This window comes from Botryllus schlosseri, chromosome 9 (genome assembly GCF_051294905.1).
Source record: "Botryllus schlosseri isolate E-star chromosome 9, Bs_hap1, whole genome shotgun sequence".
In the NCBI taxonomy this organism is placed as follows: domain Eukaryota; kingdom Metazoa; phylum Chordata; class Ascidiacea; order Stolidobranchia; family Styelidae; genus Botryllus; species Botryllus schlosseri.
The window spans coordinates 15050618-15075079 of NC_137244.1; the positions used below are offsets into that span (position 1 = coordinate 15050618).

At 40.1% G+C, this 24462-nt stretch overlaps 2 protein-coding genes across 2 annotated transcripts in view; both read right to left on the bottom strand.

Moving 5' to 3' along the window:
- LOC145446217 (uncharacterized) overlaps positions 1-24462 on the bottom strand; it is a 182931-nt gene that overhangs the window by 26500 nt on the left and 131969 nt on the right. The window lies entirely within an intron of this gene.
- LOC145446230 (uncharacterized) lies at positions 16598-21672 on the bottom strand. The gene is made up of 7 exons (XM_080324475.1): positions 19390-21672; positions 18948-19178; positions 18733-18872; positions 17942-18222; positions 17444-17610; positions 17225-17374; positions 16598-17006 (listed from the first exon to the last, which is right to left on the bottom strand). The coding sequence occupies exons 1-7, from the start codon at positions 19487-19489 to the stop codon at positions 16729-16731; spliced, it is 1347 nt and encodes a 448-aa protein (XP_080180601.1). The 5' UTR covers positions 19490-21672; the 3' UTR covers positions 16598-16728.

Here is a 24462-nt window from a genome sequence, read left to right on the forward strand (position 1 = left end):
AACGTGCGTGCACCTTGACAATCTCAAACATTTTACTTGCTTTGTTACGAAAGTTTGCTCGAAATACCCAGCTTTCTGTTTGTGAATATTTTGTGACTCTCTGCTGTGAGCTTGACCCGCAATCACACAACATCAAGAGCGAAATACACTATATGTAGGCAGTCAGCGAATGATGCTTGTTGAACCAATCAATGAAATTGATATCGTTGTCAGATGTAAAAAATCTAGCAGTCTTACGGGGTCACGTGTTTATTGTATTATGCAAACCGAATATGTGCGATTGGGGTGTTGGCTCCTGCTGTATAAATTGGTAACGTGTAATAATATCGGCAGCGAGTCCAGAAACTCGTTTTACACGTGCTCAATATTAACGTAGCAATTATACTCAGACGCCGAATACATTGTGCGGTCTGGCCTAGACCGTTAACGCGTAAGCTTATGTTCCTAGGCAAGTCCTCGTCGACATTGTTGGCAGAGTGACGGAAGATATTGATTTTATGAGATTATTATATCATCATGATCATGTCCAATCCCGATTTGCGTCGGCAGAAAGAGTTCCTATATAATCTCAAAATTTCCCATTAACATATACCGCTATTTGTCTGTGTGTTGTCTTCCGTGTATTATTGTACAATTTGATTTTCTCTCGTCTCTTGTGATGACTACCGGTACAGCTGACTTTGCCTAGCGTGCATTTTTTTATTATTGTATTATTACGTCATATACTTTGCAAATTTAGTTTTCATTTGAATCTCTTTCTGTGTGCTTGTTATTGTGCCGTTAACTTTCGATAACGGGCACACGAAAAGTCTTCGAGGTAATAAATTCTTTACTGCAATGAATGTAGTTGTGAAAGCAATACTCAAGTCTAGTACCGCCAACCATATTTTCTTATATCATTCCATTGCCCCAGTTGATACATTTGGTGATGTTTAAAACGTATCTAGGATTCTAGGTATCGTGTTTGTACATTAATTTAGGGTATAGATAGGCTATCACCTATCACTTCACTGAAATGCAGGGTTAGAATTAGCAATATGACGTCACGTGACGTCATGAGGTTCACGTTCGCGTTCACACAGAACCTTTCAAAAAGGTTCGCGTTCACACGAACCTGAACCTTTCAGAGGTTCACACCATCCCTAGATTATCACTTTACTGAAATGTAGGGTTGGAATTAGCAATTAGCACTTAGCACTTTCGCGTTTACACAGAACCTTTCAAAAAGGTTCGCGTTCACACAAACCTGAACCTTTCAGAGGTGCACACCATCCCTAATATCTGCCCATGTCATCCTTGTGGGAGTACTTCTCGTACTACGAATAGATAAACTTGAGATTGGATTGATATATTATGTCTGGCATGGCCATGATCAATTGGCCATATTTACCTGTATATGTCAATCCCATTTTATGGTACTCGGCTACTGAGATGCTGGCCATTGCCATATGACTACATGTACTTATTAGACTTGATTGAAAATGTGATTCTTTATATTCCAACTGTCTTACATGTCGAAATTGAAGGAAATGTAATCAATGAAGCAATTGACGTAATAAAAAAGCGAATGTCTCTGAAATCACGACTCGGTTCTCAAGATCGGCAAGTTATGAAAATAACGCAAAACGTGCGAGAAATCAAGGCAATGCAATTTGTACGAAATTGATGTACGATATACTAATTGGCGATGTCAAAAGACATCCGCGACTGAAAGCGATTGCGTGACGTGTCAATCACGCCAAATATGGACTAATTTTATCCTTGTTTGATGTACGCGCACTCGATGGAATCATTCTCAAATTGAATATACTTTAATTGGAATTCAATATGCCTTGGGACATGGTAATATTATAAGGTAGAAATTGCCGTATACATGGTTTAGCATGCATCTCATCTGTGCCTGTTACGATCCATGTACCTTACAACAAGCAGTCAGCACGATTGTAGTTCTAATTCGTAAGCAGTAACATTGGAACTGGTAGCTCTGTCGCTAACAGTGTAATATAAAGCAACATCCTCAACATAGCAGTATTCTTATTATTAGTGGCATGTTGCTACTGTTAAAATTGCGAAGTTTGCCGTGCATACGCTGCGCGTTAATTGTCATGTATTTTAAACTTTGTGTCTGATCACGGAGTGCATCTCGTACGATTTACATTCGTTCCCAAGTAGGCCCACAAGCGACTACAATCGTATTCGGCAAAGAGTAGCTTCAAGTCGATGTGACACTTGGTAGATGGGTCTGGTCCACTACAGTACGTTCCGTTCGCACGTTGCCCCTTGAGTCGTCGTCAGAATTTGATTTTATTCTAGTAGATAGTTTCATATCTCTGCCAGTGAGATTTGTCTTGCATGTTCCTCCGCTGGTGCTGTTGTTGCTGTCTTGTCCGTGGAATGACAGTCGGGAAAGTACAGATAGGAAACGATATTTACGTGTGGCCGTCGAACTAGCTCTTCGGAAGCGTCTGCGGAAGCGAGACCCCAAGAAACTGAAAGATAACGGCCGACTCATTTCAGTTGTTAAATGGTTGATATGCTATACACGGGCTGCGTGCATTTAGTCACTTATTTATCGATGAATAAAATGTATATTACGATATTGTTGATGATTTATTTACGTGGATTAGCGTTGATGACACATAAAATGCAATTGTCATTCCGCGCTCGAATATGTCCTCCTGCCCCATTCGAATGCATGGTTTCAGATTCGTTCATTCGTCGTTACTAGGGCAAGTTTTTGTTGCAGTTAAATCCGTGGAAAGTTACATTTATTTTTGACAAAAGTTGCAGTAAAAAGTTGCATCAATATTTTCACAAAAGTTGCAGTAAAAGACCACATTTTGCTCGGTTGACTAAAAAAAAGGTCAACTTTCCGGCTCAGCTCCCGAAATAACCGTAAGAGCGTTGCTTCAGTGCTGATTTACGGTATTTCAGTCGAATTTGGCCGTGTATTTCACCAAAATCAAAAATACTTTCGTGAAAAATCGAAAAAGTTGCAAAATGTTGCAAAAAGTTGCATGAGAAAAAATGGGCAAAAGTTGCAAAAAGTTGCACTATAAGATTTCTTCTAACCGCTTAAAACAGCATTCTACATATCTTACAAGTATTTAGGAAGCTGCCGGAAGCTGTAAAAAAAGTTGCAAAAGTTGCAAAAACTTGCCCTAGTCATTACCCTTTACCAGCAGCATTCCTACCTATGTGTTGGAGATTTATCTGGTATCCTCGTCGCCACGTGATCCGCCTAAGCGGTGTTTTATAAAAGTACAGAAGTGGGCTGTGCTACAAGTCGGTAAATACGGATCAAAATAATGAATATAGGCCTGGTGTAAAATGGCCAATCAATTCGAAACGCAATGAATATCAAACAAACAAACGCGAAAATATGGCGCAGATGGCGAATTCCATATAGCGATCATCGATATCGTACGACGATGACGTCATTCAAAATGGCGATTCGTCTCGTTAAGTATCCAATGTCCACTAAAGTGGTCTATTAATTTTTGCAAAAGTTGTCAAAAAAATAGGGCGACCGCAGTTGGAGGACATCTCGTGTATATTCTAAACGCTGCGATATAAACTGCTAATTATCAGTGACCACGCGCTGAATCCATATTTCAAAACTAATCTAGAGATTTTTAGTCGTCTAGTTTGTCTCCTTCTGTTGGCGATAATTCTCTCCCAACTGCTTCAAAAAGAAGACTGTCCACCAAAGTAGTCTAATAGGTAAATATATTGTCGTGAAGGGTGCGCCAACATGCCGCTGTCATTTTCGGCCAAGATTTTCTCACTGTCGATCTTTTTAGTAGAACACTCCGAGGAGTCGCATGTTGACCGAAATTTCATGTGTCTTGGTGTGTGCGTGGAGACACGGTAATGGTCGGCGCCAAAATTCCTCGTCTTAAAATTGTTCGTATTTTTGTTCTTGATGGGGAGGTGAACTCATATTAAAATCAGCACGTCTAGCGGTATTAAATCGCGCCAAGCGCAAATAATTTATGTTGATTTAATAATGTTGGGGTGAATTAGCAGAGTTCAAGAATAATAATGTGCATTTGAAGACTGCAGATTGAGGAATCCAGCGTATATCCCCAGACTAGTAAAGGCATACGCATGACCGGAATGAAAATTTGGACTGTCTAATATTTATAGCATTCACTTTCTATGCAAGATATCCATTATGACGTCGCAGTGTCTAGTGACCATGAACATGCGCCATTGGGTAGGAGAGGTATCCACAAATCCTGTACACATATAACACTGGACAACCAAAATATTTCATCATAGTAGGTTAGACGATTTAAGGGTAAATCGGGGGGTGCCAAGCTTGAAAAAGGCATTGGTTTCTGCAGATTGGCTCTATTTTTCAAAATATCCCCGAATTTGGACGTTTTTATTTTATTTTTTTATTTTATTTAAACTAGGTTACATTTTATCCTAACAACCTATATTAAATGTTTTAATAGGTTAGTCTGTACTGAAACACCGAGAATGTGAGACATGTACAGCACAATTAGATCGATGCAACGTAACTGTCCTGCATAAATCTATTCTTTTCCACATATCGAACACAAAAAATACCCCATTTATTCGTATTTCCACCTGATTTTCCTATTACAGTGTAATTTGTGACAATAAAGCTTCCTATACCGAAAAATGTGCTTGAAGTGAACAACAAATAGCAGTAATAAATCGATAATAACAAACAAGTATGCCTGAACCTACAAAAAGACGACAATTTGTAGAAAAATATGAAATAAACAAGTAAGCAATATTTTTGTTTGCCAATGAGTATTCAAATCTTCTCGTAGAAATAAATCAATATCGGAATGTGCATTAGTGGAGTTCTCCGATGAAATTCCTATTTTTACCCCAAATTAGCTTGAAGTCATCTGCAGGGACGTCGTCTTGTACGATTTTGATGCGGACAGATTCGCAATAGACAGCTGGCAGTAATCAGTCATAATGTGAGCATCCAAACTATCTTGATATTTCTCTTTTATTTATTTGATTTATAGGAGAAACCTTCCACCTCGTCCCTCACTCATATTTCCCGGGTTTTCGCGGAAGCGATGATACTGAACTTTTATGCTAATGCTTATCCCTGATCCAAGAACGTTCGTGAACATCACTGCCACGTTATCTCCATAGTTTCGTTTTTGTAATCTCAGCACAAGTCGAGACCTTCGTTGTTTATCTGATCTTTAGTAAAAGGCGTTGGCTCACTCTGTGTTCGTAATTATGTTGAGGAGTCGGTGGCAATTCATTTTCTACAGCATATACTATTGCCATCTTCATCTTTCACTATATCCTATACAGAGGTGGTCAGTAACGAAGTACTTCTACTTTTTCGAAGTACTCAAGTAGTATTCCTCTACTTCTGGTCTTACTCAAGTAGATCTGATTTCCGTTACTTCTACTCCTACTTTGTAATATTTTGTGATCTACTTACTTACTTTTCGCTATTTTCAGCTTGTCAAGTAGAAGTAGTTTAATCCTCCAATTAGGAAGATAGCCTGAGGAATTTCGGGGCTGTTTTCACGGAGCGTCAATATTTAATTTCCATAAAATTTGAGTAAAGGATAGAATTTTCGTTGCGCTTAGCGCGCAGTGGATACGGAGTATATTTCACTACAGTATCGGTGAATATAATTTAGGTAGTGGGTTGGCGTGGTTCTGTTCACACCGCATTGTCGCCCTTCGCCATATCAAATATTTCATCAAGGTATATGATATTATAGCTCATCATAACGTTTGAAACTGATTTTTCGCAATCTAGCATTTACTTATCATATCGTAATCTAGCAGTCCATGGCGTGTCCGAATCTGAAAAAGGGGACTCTGACTTTTGTCTAGTTTTAGAGCTGTTTTATCATACAAACCTTCGAAATTTCTGGACTGAAGGCATGAAGTACATGTTCCGCTTCTAGAAGTAGTATTTATATTTCACTTCCGATTCCCAGGCTCATATACTTCGAGTTCTAATTAATATCAGTTCTGTTGTCTATAGCGAACATACATGTTGAAGTATAAAAGCAAGTGAGGTAATGCCTTTAATTTCCAGAAATAAAGGTACACAGTATGGCATTTTTACGATGCACCATAATTTTTATTAACGTTTACTAATCGCGCAAAGTGTTTACACCGTATCCTATACAACTTTTCCGTAATGCGGTTCGACTAAACTACAGGCCTTATAATATGGGGAAGGGCGCCATACCATGATATTTTCTGAAACCGGCTGTTCGAGTAACTAGAGGCTTAGTATCGCATTTCCATATCAATACTATCATTGTCATCCCATGATGCGGACGAATGCTTATACTGTCGAAAATTGGATACCTCCTGGTATGCATCAATATGAATCAAGCTCTGCACCTTTCGCATAGCTCAATGTGCTCCTTTTGACAATCCATGTGAACGAATTACGATCGTGTTCACAACTACTTACTTACTTGAGTAGATTTTAAGTCAGTCAATTCTACTTTAACTTCAAGTAGTTTTAGGTTGCCTATGGAATAAGTACTTCTATTCGTACTTGAGTAGATTTTTTTCCTCGCTACTTCTACTTCTACTTGAGTAGCTTTCTTGACTACTTTGACCACCTCTGATCCTATATCGTGCCATCATTCGAAATCAGATCTGACAGAGACGTAAAGGTGCCACTTGAATTTCAAGGGAATGGGTAATTGGCTGTAAAGCAGAGTCAATGTCAACATCTCAATCATGTGAAAATATCAATCTATATGGTGGCTCTTGGCTCGCACAAAACTACGGGGGCTCCTAATTGCATCAGTTAGACTAAACCTTGAGTCCATAAGCGCGAAGTTTCAGCCTAACGCTGACGGACCGTTGTTGGTGACCATAGCGTTTATCTTGATCTCCCAACGTCATAACAAAGTACTCCGTAAGTGCATATTTGATGACATTTCACATATTGAATCGCTTCATGTTCAACGTGTTCACGTAACATATGTAACAAAACAAATCTAGGTCATTACGATGCTTTCTCGGTCTAGCTATATCACTCATTTTTAGCATACTTAAAACTCCACTCAATTAAAATTTCTAAAAATGATAGCAAGGGACACTATCTAATTTTACAAAGCGTCGAAAAGCGTGTTAAATTTTAGCCCACTAATCATTGGGGATGCCATTTCACTCTCCATGTAGCTCAAATGAGGGGGGAGGTAATTGACGTAATATGTCGGGAAAATAGTCTCTAAATGATGTTTTCCAGGATAAAATCAACTATTGCTTTATCAGTGCACTACAACGTACATGTTAGTACTACATGTGAGATGATATAAAGTAATCTAAGCCCATATTCACCTCCTCAAAAACGGGTTAACCTATTATTAACCACAAATATACTACTTCTCTGGCATATGTTAGAAGAGGCAATATCTCAAAAAGTACAGCCAATTCAGCAAAACTAATGCCACTTTCGGACTCAGCGCCCCTGATATACCCCTAAATCGCTCTCACATATCATGATTTTACAAAAAAAAAAGTTGTTGCCCTGTGTAATTGAATCGATAATATATTCGAAATGTTCTCCTATATATTTACTTTAGGGCGGAGGATGGACCGGAGCCGGATCAGTACCTTATTCTAAGATTATGACAGCCCTCTTCCACCCTCGAATCAATAGTTAAAGCGGAACGTTCATGAAATAAACCACATGCTGAGTCCAAGTTGGCAAAATTACTTCTTATAAGGGCTGGGTTTGATCTTTGAGTTTTTAATGCCCTGTTTGCATTGTTACAATCAATATTCAATACCATCCTGTGAGTAGATAATTATTATCGGAGATTTTCAGACCGGAACAAGGTCATTTCTAAAATCCGGCGCAGGAGTCGGACCGAAATCGGAACAGAGCTTTAAAAACGGGATCGGAGTAGGACCAGAAAATTTGTCGATCCGCTCCGCGCTAATCTACTTACGTTCTACGTCACGGCAAATTTTGCATTTTGCAAACATCGAGGTAAAACAATTTTTGATAGTTGTAGCGGAGTAGATTGGATTAATTGAATCCAATTGACAGAACGCCACGTCGCCGGTAAATTAAATTCGCCCCCGACCCTAATTTTCTACGATCATTCCTAAACATTTCGTCCTGACGCCTTTATGGTTGCGATTATCTAGTACTTCAGTTGGAAAGTTGGATCACCGCAATCTGAGACAAGAACCGTTTCGATAATGATGTTTTGCAGACTGGTTTGAAACACGTTTTGTGAGAAACTTCAACACGATACTTATGGAATAGTTGCTATCGACGTGGCGGTCGGCTAAACATTGTGTCGATGTTATCTAAAATAAAAAATGAAACGACGAAATGCGAATAATACACAGTCCGAGGAAATGTTTTGATTTGTTGGGAAGCAGAACATGTGAAGAACCATTTCTAAACCTGTATTTTTTTTGTAGAACGACCGAGTCCAAAGCGACCGTCAAACACATTTTACAAAGTGCCACTTCAGAATAAAGATTGCCTTGCACAGGCCAGATAGATCTCGCAGAGGTGTAATTACAAATCAATATGTAATACAAATGAGATGGTTGGCCGGCAACAACTATTTGTTCGCATGAACATACGAAATGCTGGATAAATACATTAGGTGCGGATACATTGGTATATCCGGTATCTATGCATATTACAGTTTATTAGTAGCAGATTGCCACCATTTGTTCGGTCGCGTCACGCTTATGATTTCTTATAATTTCTAACCAAGCGGACATGTTGGTCAAATGCCATTTCAAGGGGTTGAGCATGAGCCTTGTGAAGAGCAAACTTCATTTCCCCTTTTCACCACAGGGGAGTCAATCAAAAAGTATTCTGTCTCAAAATGGGAGGATAGGCACATAACTGTAACAGTCGCAGCAATCGATCATGTCACAGGATCTACCGTTGTGGCTAGGGTTGCATTTAAAACAAATGGCTGTTTAAAACACTTTGTATAAAACATGTTTTAAACAGTGTTTTAAACAAATGCCTTTTTAAAAAATCGTGTTTTTTTAAGTTGTAAAATCATGCCATAATTGTGTAAATACTTTCCAAAATACATGTTGTATCAGCCTATACGGATAATTACTACCCGATATAGCCGATGTATATGAGATGGGGTGGTTGGAACCCTTAAATTAGTCAGTTTAACAGCTATAGCATACGTATATATTCGTCAAAGGAGCTATGTTTACCGTATATTTTCAATTGTCAATGTCAATCTACTATGACGTCACAATTCCATAACGTCATGGCTTAACAAAAACACAATGAAAACATGTTTGTTTCAAAGTAATTTTTGTTTTAAATGCAAACCTGGATGTGGCCAATCAACAGTCAACATTGGGATACTAAACCAAGGGTCAGCAACCTGTGGCTCGCGAGACTCTTTTTCTGGTGGCGCATGATTGCCAGAGAAATAGAATGTAACAAATGTCAAGTATAGCACGATTATCTGGAATCTAAATCAACTGTCATCTTCTGCATGATTTTTCAAGAAAAATGTATTTTCGGGGCGATGTTTTCATGGCATACAAGGCATTGGCGTAGCCAGAGAAGGGCGAAAAGGGCGATCGCCCCTCTCCTCCCCAAGTTTCAGGTAAATTTTCGTAAAATCAATAAATTATACATAATTTTGGGGAAGATGAATGCAACCTAAAAATTTTCTTCGCGCTTCCCGCGATTTAGCGTCCGTAAACGACGTCATTTCATTATCGGTATCCCGAAAAAAATTCTTCCGCAAATACCCATAATTGAATTTAGCTGCATTCTCAATTATGAGAATACAACAGCGCCAGTAGATACAAGAGTAACCCAGGTAGTTGGGTTGATTGACAGGGGTGTCAGTTCAGTATGGGGGTTGGGGAGTGTTAATTCCGGCAATTTCCGTTCCGGGGACACACGAAGGCATATAAAGTAGGCTATGCGACTCCGCAAAGTGAGCTCCCAAAAAGATTGATGGCCATAAAACCGACACACATATTCGGAAGCCTTCGATATAGATTTTCGGGTGCTTAAATGGCTGGCGCCTAATGATCCTGTCCCTGTAATAAGATCCTTCCGACATAAATGCGACTGGCGCAGTAAAACATCGCCACCTCCCGTTAAAAAGTGTTAATTGGAAATGGCACGAGTCTGATCAAAGGAGTTTTTTAATTCGGTCTGGTATGCATCAGCGATTCTAATCTATAAAGTAGCGTCAATCTTTACTTGAGGTTACTAAATAACCGTGCTTCAACGAAGTAATTAATAGGCTAATAATGGACACCACTTGCTCATATACACGCACCAATATTATTGATCAAATTATTTCATTTATTAAAAAAAAATTTACGCTCCGCGCGACTAGGCCCGAAATTCACACTGATTGCTCATCACTTAATGCCAGCGACTTGTGCTCGTCCGTGGATCGATCGCCTAATACAAGCTATAGTTATCAACTTGAAGCTTCCATATAGGGTATTTGTGTGTGTGCGTCTAAGATTCGTACGTATAAAGGGTACTAATGAAATTGCCCATGGCAGGATGTACGGTTCTGCGAGGAGTTCCCACGAGGGAGCTCCCTTAAACTCATAAAAAATTTGACCCTTCCCCCATAAAAAGTTGTTTTTCTGGCTACGACCTTGCGTGTGAGCGATCTTTCGAGTGGGGACAGCTTTCTCTGCAAGTCATGAAGTACCAGCAATAATGAAAACTGTCCCGTCGGGCGCCCACCTTCTAGAACAGGCCTGGGCAAAGTGCGGCCCGCGGGCCAAATGCGGCCCGCGGAGCTATTCTGTGCGGCCCGCGAAAGGTTGCTTGAAATTCAAAATATAAAACCTACTTTTTAGTTTTTAATGTTGCTGCGTGGACTAAAACTATAGGATGTATAAACTGACCGCAAATTCGTTTACCATCAAGCCTGTTCATTACCATGCCGCGATTACGCAGCCTATATGCGTACCTTACATGCGTAATCCAGATTCAATATAAAGTCAACGTAGCAAACTATGCCGTTAAAATTAGCTACAAACCTTCTTTGCTGCTATGACAAGAACACGAAGCCGGCGAATTTCGGAAGAACTGCAGACTTGGCTCAGCAACAAGGCCATTTCGCCAAGCTACACACTGCTCGGAAGCCAGCGACCGAGACAATAAGCTTTATTGTATCCCAAGTACCGTAACTGTCGCACCCCAAACCCCCTACGCGAGATTTACAGATCAATGGTTTATAGAAATGGGCATTTCGGCATCAGCCATTACCGCGCCACGACTCACCAAGACAGGTGAAGTTTAGGCAAACGCGGGACTCCGACTATAGCCACAGCAATTGCAACTGCTGATCAAATTCACTTCGAACGCTTTGGTGATTTCAATATTTTTTCACATAGCAGAAGGGAAGTCACAAAATAACAACGTGTAAAGAAGTATAATTATACCAACGCGCCCTCCCGAATATTTCCAAGACAACACCTCACTCAGCTCTAGCGGTAAAAGTGAGTACGATGGCTGAGAGAGGGTAGAAAATATAGCAATATATATGCAATTACAATTATTGACCGATTGAATCGTGAACCATGGAAAAATTCCGCGCTTGGCGCGATTAGGGTATTGAACGTTACCAATTATAGTGTATACAAGAAATCTCGCTCGGAAGTAGTGTTGAAACGTGCATCCCGCTGGGGGTCTGATCTGGCCACGCCTCCCAGAAGTTTGGTTTATATCTGTATGTTGACGAAGTGCTGTTTCGACCATCCCAAATACATGTTAATGTATTGATAGAAACACGCGGATATGGGTTTAAAGAGAGCTCAAAATCTATCATGTTTAACATTGTTTCGAAATATGACGGCAAATAAATATTTTTTGGGGGTAATATAACCGTCACTTTCTCATTCCCCAATATCAACACATCCACTGAACACCATTTAGTGTAATTCACTGCTTTCAATTTAGAAATAAAATCAATGCGCTGAAGAATACAGCTAAAATTTCTGACTCGGCCCGCCAAAACATATTTGCTTCTCATTTGACCCGCGGTGAAAAATAATTGCCCACTCCTGCTCTAGAAACTCTAAATAGTCTTGCCGTGTGCTATTAAAATATGTTCAAGTGCCCCTAAATGTTCAATGACACCACTTCTATCAGCCCTACCGGTATATCAGATAACCAAAACGTAATAATGAACCAATTTCATTCATTAACCATAAAAAATTTTCGCGCTTGGCGCGAAAGTGTGGCCGCCTGAGTTTTTCACAATCATTATATTCTCACATCACTTTATGTCTGTGAGTGGAATATATGAATAACGATCGCCCAGATGTTGTGTTAATCATCCAATAAGGGCCCAAGACCATCGTTTTTTACCTTATCTTTAAGGGGGGAGTTAATTTGCGTCATCGAATTTTTCGCCCCCCTCCCCCAAATACTTTTTCTGGCTACGCCCTTGATACAAGCCCTTGATACAATTATGCCCGCAATGTAACTTGACGATCGGTGTAAGCTCGGGAGTCAGGACATTCTAGAGCAGTGGTTCTCAACCTTTTTCGACTCATCGCCCCCTGATCAAGCTCGAGATATATTTATGAGCCCCAATATTTTCGGCTCTGAGAAAGAAGACATATTAACGGGACATTTATACAGCTAACTCTGTTCGCTGGTAAATTGACTGTAAAAAGGTAAACTTTCGCAACGATCCCAGGAAATCCCGGTATCTGAGGATAGTTTGTGCCGAGTTAACGTTTTGTCAACTTTCGCGACAGTTCGAGAATAACTCGATTTTGATTTTGTGCCGGTATTGGCTTGGCGGTAATTGAATATATCTGACTGCGTGTTGCAACATTTTCGCCCCCTTCGTACGTTTCTCCCGCCAATCGGCCCTTTGGTATTTTCACCCCCTGTTTCTCAAAATCTATCACTGTGGGGCGATATCACCCACGTTGGGAACCACTGTTCGGTGGTTCTCAACCTTTTTTGCGGACCGGTGAACTTTAAAAAAATTGAAATTAAGCTAAAGTGTAAAGTATGCCACCGTTTTCTTGCAAGTATATAGCGATAGAGTCTATGTATAAGTATATGAGCCACCAACAAGCGACCCTAGTCGCCATGATGTTACGAGTCTTCAATTGTGACTTCACAGTTGATTGATATATAGTTGATTTATTTAAGATTACATTAAAAATATTGGATCAAAATGGCTCCTTTGACTATAAAGGTTCCCGACCCATGAATCAAACAATAGTTCTGAACTTAAACATAATGTCGAAAATAAACCGCGTATAGCAGTGGTCGGGAACCTTTTTCGACCGAAGAGTCATATTGACCCAATATTTCCAATTGTAACTCCCAAAGAGCCATACATGTCAATCAACTGTTACGTCAGAATTGAAAATTCGCGACATATTGGTAGCACTAATACATAGGATTCGTAGTGTGCGCCATATTTTCTGCCCACGTGCGTAGGTGGTGCCAAACATGGTCACTACAGCAGTACATACCCACTGCAGGGTGTGCTACGTCAGTGACGTGGGGTTATGGGAGGCAAGTGAGGCAGTGCCTCACGTGTCGTCAGGGATGAGCGAGGGAAAATTGTGAAACCTTCAATGATAATTATTGGTATTCTCATCGATGTTTATGAATGATTACATTTCAAACATTTCAATTCCCAAAATCACGGAATTTTCACACATTGTTCGAAAATAAATCGCGAAATGAGAGTTCCGGTACAGATGAGGCACAGAGGGGGCAAGCCTCACCTGTGATAGAGCAACTCATCATAAATACCTTAGAATCTATCATCACTGATATTATTCAAAAAAAGTGTCGCGCTGATTCGTAAAATCTAATTATTGATCGACTTCTAAAGTATTCGGTGTAACATACGCTACACACCTACATTTTACTGCGGTTATAGAAAGCTATTTACGTTACCAATGAAGAACTTGGATAGCTATGGCGTTGCTTTTAATTTGAAATTGTAATTGGTAATGTCACTTCCAAGGAAGTTGTTTATCGTCGTAAATGTGTATTTGAAAACTGCATTGTCCTACAAGCGTCGTCATGTCGAGATATCAATCAAGATGTCGTGCAATCCAAGATTTCGAGGCGCGTGATGGCGGGTAGATCGAATTCGCCAGTCGTGTTAGTCGCCGGCGCGACAGCAACTTAAGTTATACGAGGATACGTACCCCTAACCCTGGTTACCCCACTGTCTTGACCTCTGAAAGACATGTTTATGCTGTCACGATAATATTGTAATCGGGTAGTCATGAAAATTTACTAAGAAGTTGCTGCAATATTGATAAATTAAAATTTTGTCAAAGAGCTATATCTTACACCCAAAAGAGCCATATATGGCTCGCGAGTCATAGGTTCCCGACCACTGGCGTAGAGGTTACTATATCCCGAGTTCTCGCATACATGCGACACTGCTAGATATCGTTTAGGGCAGTGGTTCCCAACCTTTTTATCCTAATTCCCCACTTCCGAATTAATCCGAGCCTTCATTCCCCACCTAAAATCTTAATATCCACATCCACCCTTTAAAAAGCTACCTCCAATAACATTTTGCAAGAATTTGCTTGGTAAGTGGTATGCCTACGTGGTATTGGAGATTGTTAAGATCCCCGGAATTGATCAGCACACAATAAAATCAACACAACAGTAGGGTTACCATACCTCCTCTTTGGCCTAAATGTCCTCCTTTACAGCTTTAAGGAGTAAGGTAGAGGGTAGATACGAGTGAAAATGGGCATAAATGACTCTAAATAGAAAATTCGTGGTTCGAACGAAAGTGACGACCTTATTTACCATTTTTTTCTGAATTATAGTCCAGTATTCCAAGTCTGAAATTTTTTAAAAAGTGTCCTCCTTTCACGATTCCAAAATATGGTAACCCTACACAGCAGTGAACTGCTAACCGTAAACGCACTTCCATAAATATATGTGTCTACCCCGGCGCACAGCCAACAGAAAAATAGGAGGGGTTTGAAAATTTTCCAAATGTTGCGAGGTAGCATCAATTTACATCCGCAAATGCCGAATAATTCATGGGTCAGAAAAACTTCCTGATGTTGACGTACTCATGCGTGCGATATATATATAACCCGCCCTAAACTACACATTCGCACCCTACTAAAAGAACTTGAAATAACATAAATATGTAATTGCATTTGTAACGAGTCCGGTTGTGCTATCAAATATCGAGTCCACGATCTTCGTTGAATGCATGTTCAGCAACTGTAAAGAGTTTTACAAAAGTGAGTCTATTCCCCTCCAGAAATCCCGAAATTCCCCACCAATGGGGAATTCCCCACCATTTGGGAACCACTGGTTTAGGGGAAATGTGGAACAGCGTTTCGCCGGCTATATCATAATATATTCGACTGCGCGCAGCAGTAGTCTATTTTCAAATCATAATTGAAGAAGTCACCCGAAGCAGGAAATATCACAACCAGAGGAGATCGCTTGTTGATAGAGCGTTAGGGCAGTTGATCGGGAAGTTGCAACTTGAAACTTGTCAATCTTGGTAAGCACGGCGATGAGCTCCATGCTGGTTGGTATGGATGGGGTGTGGTGGTACTCACTCGCATTTATATAATCCAAGTTATCTGATGATTCAGACGTAATAAATTCTCATTCCTAAATTAATAAACCATAGGTCGTCACCAGAGCAGTAATTGCCGCATCCCAAACCCCACAATTGGGGGGGGGGCGAGCTCGAAGGGGGACTCAATGTAATTTCTCAAATAATCATAAATTTAGAGTATTTTGTGGGAGATTTTATACAACTTCAAAATTTTCTTCGCGCTATGCGTGATTTGCTGTACTTAAATGTCCACTTTTTAATATAGATACCCTCAGCGCCCCGAGAACAAAAATCCGCATCATTTTTTTAAATGGCATTTTAGCGCTGGCCATTACCGCTCCACAGCACACCAAGACTACTGAAGTTTTGGCCAACATGCGATCTCGTGAAGTGTGTTATTACCTTGGGCGCAACTGACCGCCGCATACAGCTCATCCAGTAAATCTTTTCACATGGACTAAGAGAGGATGGAAAATTAATAGCATTTATATGCAATTATACCAATATTGCACACAAAATTCCATCCTGAGTATGAAACTTTTTCGCGCTTTGCGCGGCTACATACACCTATACAGGTAACAGTAAAACTGGCATTACTGGTAGTGGTAAAAAATTCCCGTCACGAAGGGGGGTCTGTGGGCGGAACCGTCCGATATTGGATCACAACAAAGTTGCATATTCACTCCAAATATATTTCCTGAAACGGCGGTCTCGTCTCATTGAAGTAGACGGAACCGTCCTTTGGATGAGCCCGCGATAACTTTCATCAATATGCCACAGCAGCAACGATGTCTATGGATTGTGAATCCAAATCTACCAACACGTCTTCGTGCGTATAAATTGAAGATGATATATATCCGAACATCAAAGCACCGAATGCTGAATTCAAACGCATCGACCAGCTAAATCTGCTGCCGACCTGCTAAACTCAAATCAATAACTTGAACTGATTTCCTGCCATATCATATCTGTCTCAAGCCAAACACCCCCCGCCCACAGCGCTATCTGGAGATATCACAAACATGACATGCACTTGGCAGGAACACCAACTATATTGTCGCATATAAGCACTTTTGCACAATTGCAAATCTGCAGACGGTAGAAGATCGCGGAAGGAAGGTAGAAAAATGAAACGGGAATCCCCCAAACGCACAACTCGTCACGCGTCGATGCATCTGCACGAGTCGCTCCGTTGAAACACGCCGTTCAATTTGGGCACGTACTGAGGACACGTATCGGTGCATTCGATGAGATGACCCAAGAGACACTGGTGGAAAGTACCGGCCGGGTACATCCTACCGTCAGATTCGCCGGGCGTTTTGACCCATACGAAGGCGTCCAGCCCTTCCTGATCAGGCGGGCTAACGCAGCTAACCAGCTTAACGTCAAAGTCGCCGTATGCGTTGTAATAATCACCACCTCCAGAGTCGGATCCACCTGGAATTACGATCGTTTTCACAACTACTTACTTACTTGAGTAGATTTAAAGTCAGTCAATTTCACTTCTACTTCAAGTAATTTTGGATTGCTTATGGAAGAAGTACTTCTACTCGTACTTGAGTAGATTTTTCGTCGCTACTTCTACTTCTACTTGAGTAGCTTTCTTGACTACTTGACCACCTCTAATTATATGTATATATAATATATATACTAACGCGAGCCTCCTGCGGCTGGATTTCCTGCTTCATAGATTGGGCCAGATCCCTCTGTTTCATCACCGGGGAGATTCCATCTCTTGCGCCGCCTCTTCGAATTTCCAAATATTCCCCCAAATGAATAATCCGGAGCCTCGTCTGTATCCACCACTGTTAGGAAATAACCAAATTTCATTATTATGTATCATGGCGGCAGCCATCTCGTTTACGACACCGTACCTTCCGTGTTGCCAGCCCTCGACGTGTCTGGCGACGGGAGACTGTCACTGTTGGCAAGCCTATGTGCCTGATATTGCTGAATCGCAGCACCGCTTTGCCAGCTGGGTGCAACGCCTTTTTCGGTCATGGGCGGATCGTACGTGCATTCGTTGATCTCTTCGATGGATCTGAAAATGCCGGCAAAATATGGCAATATGTCCAAGCTACAGTGGGAAGAAGAAGTATTGAGTAATTAAGGGGAAATAGTGTTTATCTCTTCATTGGAAATAGCCCACGTAATTACGAGATTAAACTGATTATCTCTTTGTACTATTTCTCCTTATAGAAGATACTATAGCTTAGTACTTGACCATGGTTTCTTAGGTAGCTGGGTTGAGTTTTCGACCACACATCGCAACTCTGTCTGACCGGCAGCGAATGGTTAAGTGTTAAGATATGAATATAGACCGAAAACATGCCGTAACAAATATGAGAATCAGCGTGCAAATAGCTCTTCACCTGGTTGAGAATTCGCCCCCGTTACGCGACGTATCAATAACATAATGCAGTCCGGTCTGGCAATGGATTTCGTCGGCCAGCTGCCTGTTGAATGTGCTGTTCACAAAAGAGCCGACATTGATCGAGAAGCCACGCAGCGTGGCAGGCATTTTCTTAAGAGCGTTTATGATATGTTCCAAATTTTCAGTCCATTGTAGATACATAGCGTTTCCGGCGTCGACGTACACCCACGACTGTTTGAATTTCTGAATCACCTTCTCCACCCGAGTGGAAAATGCAAGCTGAAGATAACAACAAATCTTATCGAAAATCGCAATATTCATTGTGCATGATGGCACAATACGAACTGAAAGAGGCGCAATCACATGAACTTGAAGATGAAGTTATTACTTTCTCTTGTGGATTTCTTATGGCGTGTCTTGCACAACATAGCTATACTTTTATTCCGATATGCTCAGGTCATTCGACTCTTGACTTAATGCATGGCAAATAATATGGTATCAATGATATCGTTAATTTGGAGCGAATGTCACACAGTATTGTGCACCGTGCAGCGCCAGTTCGGGTGTAGCCTATAACAAACTATAGCGGATCGAAAAATATTTTGAGTTTAAATTGACAACTTGACGATATAAAATTTGTAAATGTTCCTGGGCTCTAATTAGGCAGCAATCATTTTTCGGGTTCAGCAGCGATGTACCCAGCCCGATTACACCTCCGAAATTCTTCATTATTTAGCATGTAGTGACTTGTGACATTTTCCGAATGTCGGTCTAAACCGGCATAATTACCTGATACTCGGTATTTTTGTAATCATCTTCCCAGTAAAACGTGTGCATCAGCAATGAGGGCTCCATAACAATAATAGATGGAATATCAGCCAGCTCTTCAGCGTAATAATCCAATTTCTCATCATATTCCTCCCAAGTTCCTGGAAATTGCCATTGCATTTCACAACACTCGTGTAATTTCAGCACGTAGCGTTCGCGCCGTTTTACACAGTTACCTATTCTCTCCTTGGACATGTAATGAATGGCCTCAACTTCAAGCGCCAGACCTTGGGAAGGATGCATGAAAAACACAATGACGGGAATAGTAGCGTCCTCGCAAGCCGATCTTTTGATTTGTTGCATCGTGTAGAAATCGTCTTTCAATCCGAGCAGCCAGAAAGCGTTTCTTTCTACATCGAGTCCAGAAGCTTCATCGGTAGTGGTAACCATTGTCAATGGACTGAGACCTGCAGAGTGAGAAACATTTCTATAAAGAGAGTAAATACAAGACGTTATTTGATTTATGAAGAAGTTAACGATACTCTTGGAGGTACAGAACTGCAATATGCTATTGAATAATATTTAGATTAATGACGAAGACACTTTATCCGATAATGCTTGTCGCTGACACGCAACATAGACCTATCTCTGGAGAGTCGCCGTAAAAGTGTTACTTACCCATTCTACCCTCATAGTCGTATCCACACACAAAGTTTTCCGGTACATTTCTTGTAGTGAAGGTTAGCACTAAAATAAGCGCTCCGATAATGATAAGCATCTGCGAGTATCTATTTCTATTTAACTACATAAACAGTGTAGGCTATTTTGCGCTGCGGGTAAAGGTTATATTGCAAAAAAAGAAACATGGCATTAAAAACTCACTGGTTGTTATTAAAACTAAACAACATGGCAATAATTTTCAACTTCACAGGTTGGCATTGAATAGTGATTGAAACGAAACAAACAAGAAATTAAAAACTCAAAGACGGAGTCCAACCCTTATCTGAAGTAGGCCTAATTAAACCAAGTTGGACTTAGCAAGCGGTTTATTTCCATGAAATGTTCAATGCTACTATTGATTCCAGTGTTAAAGAGGACATGGCTGCCCTTTTCTTTGTAACGGTATTGCCACATGTACTAAATAGTCACTCACTGGCAGCATTAGATACTGCTATTGATGGAAAAGTCAATATCGATCGCTGTAAGAAGCGATATAATCCTTTGACTGACTGAAATGACCAAATTTTCAGTTCTTTGTTTTTTTATGGGGAAGGTATTGGATCTTCATTTTCATATCTTGAGAGCTTACTTCTTTATGCAAGGTGACCAGAGAGCCGGTGTACGATGGTTCTTTCAGATCAGTTAATGATATCAGTCCATATCTCTGTGGTGAACGCAAATACGCGGTCATTCCATATTCGTCGTTAGCCTATTCCAAATTGCTGAATATCTTTTCTTCTCTACAGCAGCACTCCTCTTCCAAAAGCATTATCTGGATGGCGTGATGGTATAACATCCTTCATAATATGATTTGGCTGTCTCAACTTGATTTCAAGTAATTCACTACAAAAGAGAATTCTTGAAGTGACTTTTTATGAAAAAATGTCTTAAAAGACTAATCGGTCTTAACAAGAATTTTTCGTCTCAAAATTAAGACCGAAATTGCTTGAAAATAAGACTTTTTTTGATAAAAAGTAACTTTCAGAATTTTTCGTCTCAAAATTAAGACTGAAATTGCTTGAAAATAACACCATTGTCGCTTAAATCCGAAAGACAAATTGCAGGGCTGCCTTCCGTTAGGGGACTTGACTACACTGTTTTTTTGGTTTTTATTTTGTTTTCTATTTTGTTTTCTATTTTGTGACTCAGGAATTCATGATGGGTGTAAAATAAAGTAACGGTTCTTTCTTTTTTCCTTCATTCATTCTCTTCTCTTTGGTTTGCATTCAGGTTATTAAACCAGGGCGAATAATTCAAATTCTTTTTCCAACGCTGTGGAGCCTTAGGAGACCCTCCTGTGGGTCGCGACCGTCTGGCGAAGGCTTGCTACATTTCTATCACAGAGGAAAATGCACTGTCAACCCCAAGACTGGGGGAGCAGACTTCTCAGAGAATTGATGGTGAGTAGGGAAAATAATTCAAATTCTTTTTCCAACGCTGTGGAGACCCTTAGGAGACCCTCCTGTGGGTTGAGACCGTCTGGCGAAGGCTTGCTACATTTAAATCATAGAGTAAAATGCACAGTCACCCTTTTTTTGGGACAATGATCGCGATCATTCTGATTTTAATACTTATAATTTGAATTTCCATACAGTAAAGAGGATAATTTCAAAGGGTGTAGTGCGTTCAAAGGGTATTACATTTAACAATTTTTACACAATTTCAATGTCAAATTCACATTTCTTCTTTCATTTGTCTTCTTACGTTCGTCATCTTCACCTTCGTCCTCTCAGGCATCATCATTTTCGTCTACTCCATCATCTGCACGGGTCCCGTCGCTGCAGTGTTCTTTCAGCTTGTTCCGAATCCTTTTCATTTTCTGGTCGTCTTTCCATAATAAGATGGTTCGCAGTCTTACGGATATTTTTCGCAAGATCTTTTTGATGATTTCTTCTTCCTTCTTTTTGCTTTTTTTCAGGTATTCATTTTCGGCGTCAAGAATCCATTTGAGGTTCAATATGATCTTTTTGTATATTGTCAGTGGTATCGTCCAACTTCATGTCTAGTTCTTACAGAATCTTCTCTAGGATACCGAGTGTCTCCACACAATTTGTAAAGGCATGTTCAATTGTATCCTCTCTCTTTTTGCAGTATTTGCATCTGTACTTTTCGTGTCCTCCTTAAATTTTCTTCAGTAGATTTCGTCACCTTTATTTCTCGCCAAATAAATAACTTCATTTGCCAAACGGTAATTCATTATTTTTTTCCTTGTTTTTTTCCGGTATGCTCCGGTCGAAGCTTCCAAGGTAAGTTTATTTCAATTTTTTCCGTTGCTTCTGCGATATTCTCGTAAAATCTGTTCAGACTGTTATATAACTTTTTATATAACGTCGCCTCCGCCCATTGTTCTTTGCTCCAATGTAATTTCTTTAGGTCTAAATCGTCATTTGTTTCCTTTTCGGTTTTCAATTTATGGGGTACTTCGTTTGTGTAGAGGTCTTCGTTGATACGTCTAATTTTTGTGCCTAGGTAATATCGTTCTGTGTGTTGCCACAGTTCTTCTGGCTCTTCTATTTTTGCCAGATTTTTTAATCATATTATTTGGCACGTTTCCACCACGCTTTTTGGGTATGGAACTTTTATACCCCTTCGACCCTTTTCGTGATCAGAGTCGATCTTTTAATGGTTTCGATCTTTTCCGGATCGTAAATGTACCTAAAGAACATTCTTCCAATGGTCTTCAACTCTTTTTTATCTGGTTTGTTAATCCTCGTAGTATACATGATCTGTGAGGTTGCCAGGCTTTTCAAAATTAATATTTTCCCTAACCATGTCACTCTTCTTCCTCTATAATTATTTAATATTCCTTTTATTTTCCCTATCTTTTCATCCCAGCTATCCTGGATGTTATTTTTCCCCAAATCTGTATCCTAAAATTTGTATTTGATCTTCTGATATATTGTTCCTTCCATTTGATTTTTCACCTTAGTGTTAACTGCTAGTATCTTCGTCTTTGACTCATTAATGCTTTGCCGGTGGCCTTTTCGAGCCTTTTAAGCACTCTAAAAAGCGTATCTAATGAGTGTCTGTCTGCAGTCGTTGCAGTGAGATCGTCTGCGTATAACTGCGCCTTCATCTCGAAGTTGCCAATTTTAATTCCTTTTATATTCTTGTTTTTTAAATAGTCCTCACCAGGGGATCCGCGTTTATCGCGTATAACGGCATGCTCAACGGGCATCCTTGTCTGATCCGGTTTTTGATGTCGATTTCCTCAGTTATTGCCCCATTTATCAGTATTTTACTCTTCGCATTTTGGTAAGTCATTTTGATGTATTTCGTAAAGTTTCCTCCGTACTGTACTTTATTTAGTATTTTTGGTAGATAGCCGTCATTAATTTTATCAAATGCTTTTTCCTGATCAAATGATGTTAAGGTAGGGTTACCATATTTCTGCGACCCAAATTCCGGACACTCTTCAGCGCCCATTAGTGGATTTCAAAATGAGTTATGACGTCACACTAGCAAAGCTTTGCTCATAGACCAGAGGTGGTGACGATCCGGTTCAGGAGTATGTGGCTGTGTGCTGTGTAGTCGGCACCGAAAGCACATGTTTTCAGCCCCGTCCCGCCCAAATAAACAATGATTTTGAGCCCACACTACAGGGTAATAGATGCAACTTCTGGGGGGTGCTTGCTATATGAATCTAGTTTCCATATGCATCTGGTAGTTACATTTTTTGAATGAATTCTGTCAATAATATTGGTTGTTCCATATATTACTATATAGATACTACTCTCCGCCCACATGAGCTGGTGGAGGATGATGAGTTCGAAAATACAGGGAGCGTAATTCTACATCGTTAAAGTCATGTTCATGTCCTACGATAAGATTGTTTATCAGCCTTATGCCGGTGCGCACCACGGAGCTTTATTACCACCCCAGATCCAGTGGTTTCCAACCTTTTATGGTCGCGACTCCATCTCCAATTTGAAAATGTTCCATGCCCCAGATCAACATTTGACGAGCTGATTACTAAAAGAAATCAGCACCTTTGCCCAGACTTACTCAGGGGCTATTTTGGAAGCTGATTACATTAAACATATTAGTAAACCCCAGGATAAAGGCAAACGACCCCCACGTTTGGAACCACTATCTTTGAATAATGCATTTAAACGGCCTCAACGAAGGAATATAGGCTACCGTTCTCCTATAATTGCGATAACAATTAGGCTTATTCCAGTAAATGAAGCTTGTTTTTATTTATATTTTATTGCAGTTTTTGTGGGGTGGTAGTCTCCATATTAAAATCAATAAATGTGATAGTAAATCGCGCGCAGCGCGAAGAAAAATATAATAAATCAGCATAAATAGTCCCAAAAATAATGTTATTATGTTGATTTACGAAAAAATTATAAGCCTACGTCAAGTCTTCAAAATTCCGGACATTTGGCATATTTTAGAAATTCCTCCCGAACGCTAGCTTGATAAGTGAAATTCCGGACATGTCCGGGAAATTCCGGACGTATGGCAACCCTATGTTAAGGTAAGTGGAATGTTTTTGTTATAGAATGTAAACGTTTACATTCTATAGTTTTTGTCCTTCGCATATCTTATTGCCGCTTTGATATTTTCCAGGATTGGCATATTATGTTTCTATAGAGGTACGCATTATTTAGTACTTCAGTCAGTTCTTTCTTGACTGTTGGCCAGAATGTGTTATAGAATTCTCCGGGTAGTGGTAGTTCATCTGGACCAGGAGCCTTATTGTTGTTCAGGCTTTCAACTACTACTTTGATCTCTTCCGAAATCGGTTGGTACAGCTCTTGTTGTTGCTGTTCCGTTAGTTTCGTGTCTCCTAATTCATTGATTAAGTTATGTTGCTCTTGTTCATCTATTTGGCAATTTCGAATAGAATTGTTTAGCTTCCATCAATATTTCATCTTTTGTACTACGTTGTAGAACTGAGAAACCTACAATGTCTTTTTTCCTTTTCTTAGCTTTCAAGGTATCATAGAAGTATCTTGTCGCCTTTTCATTCTCTTGTATATCTTTTATTTTGTGTCTACGGCATTCTCTCCTCATTCTTTCGTC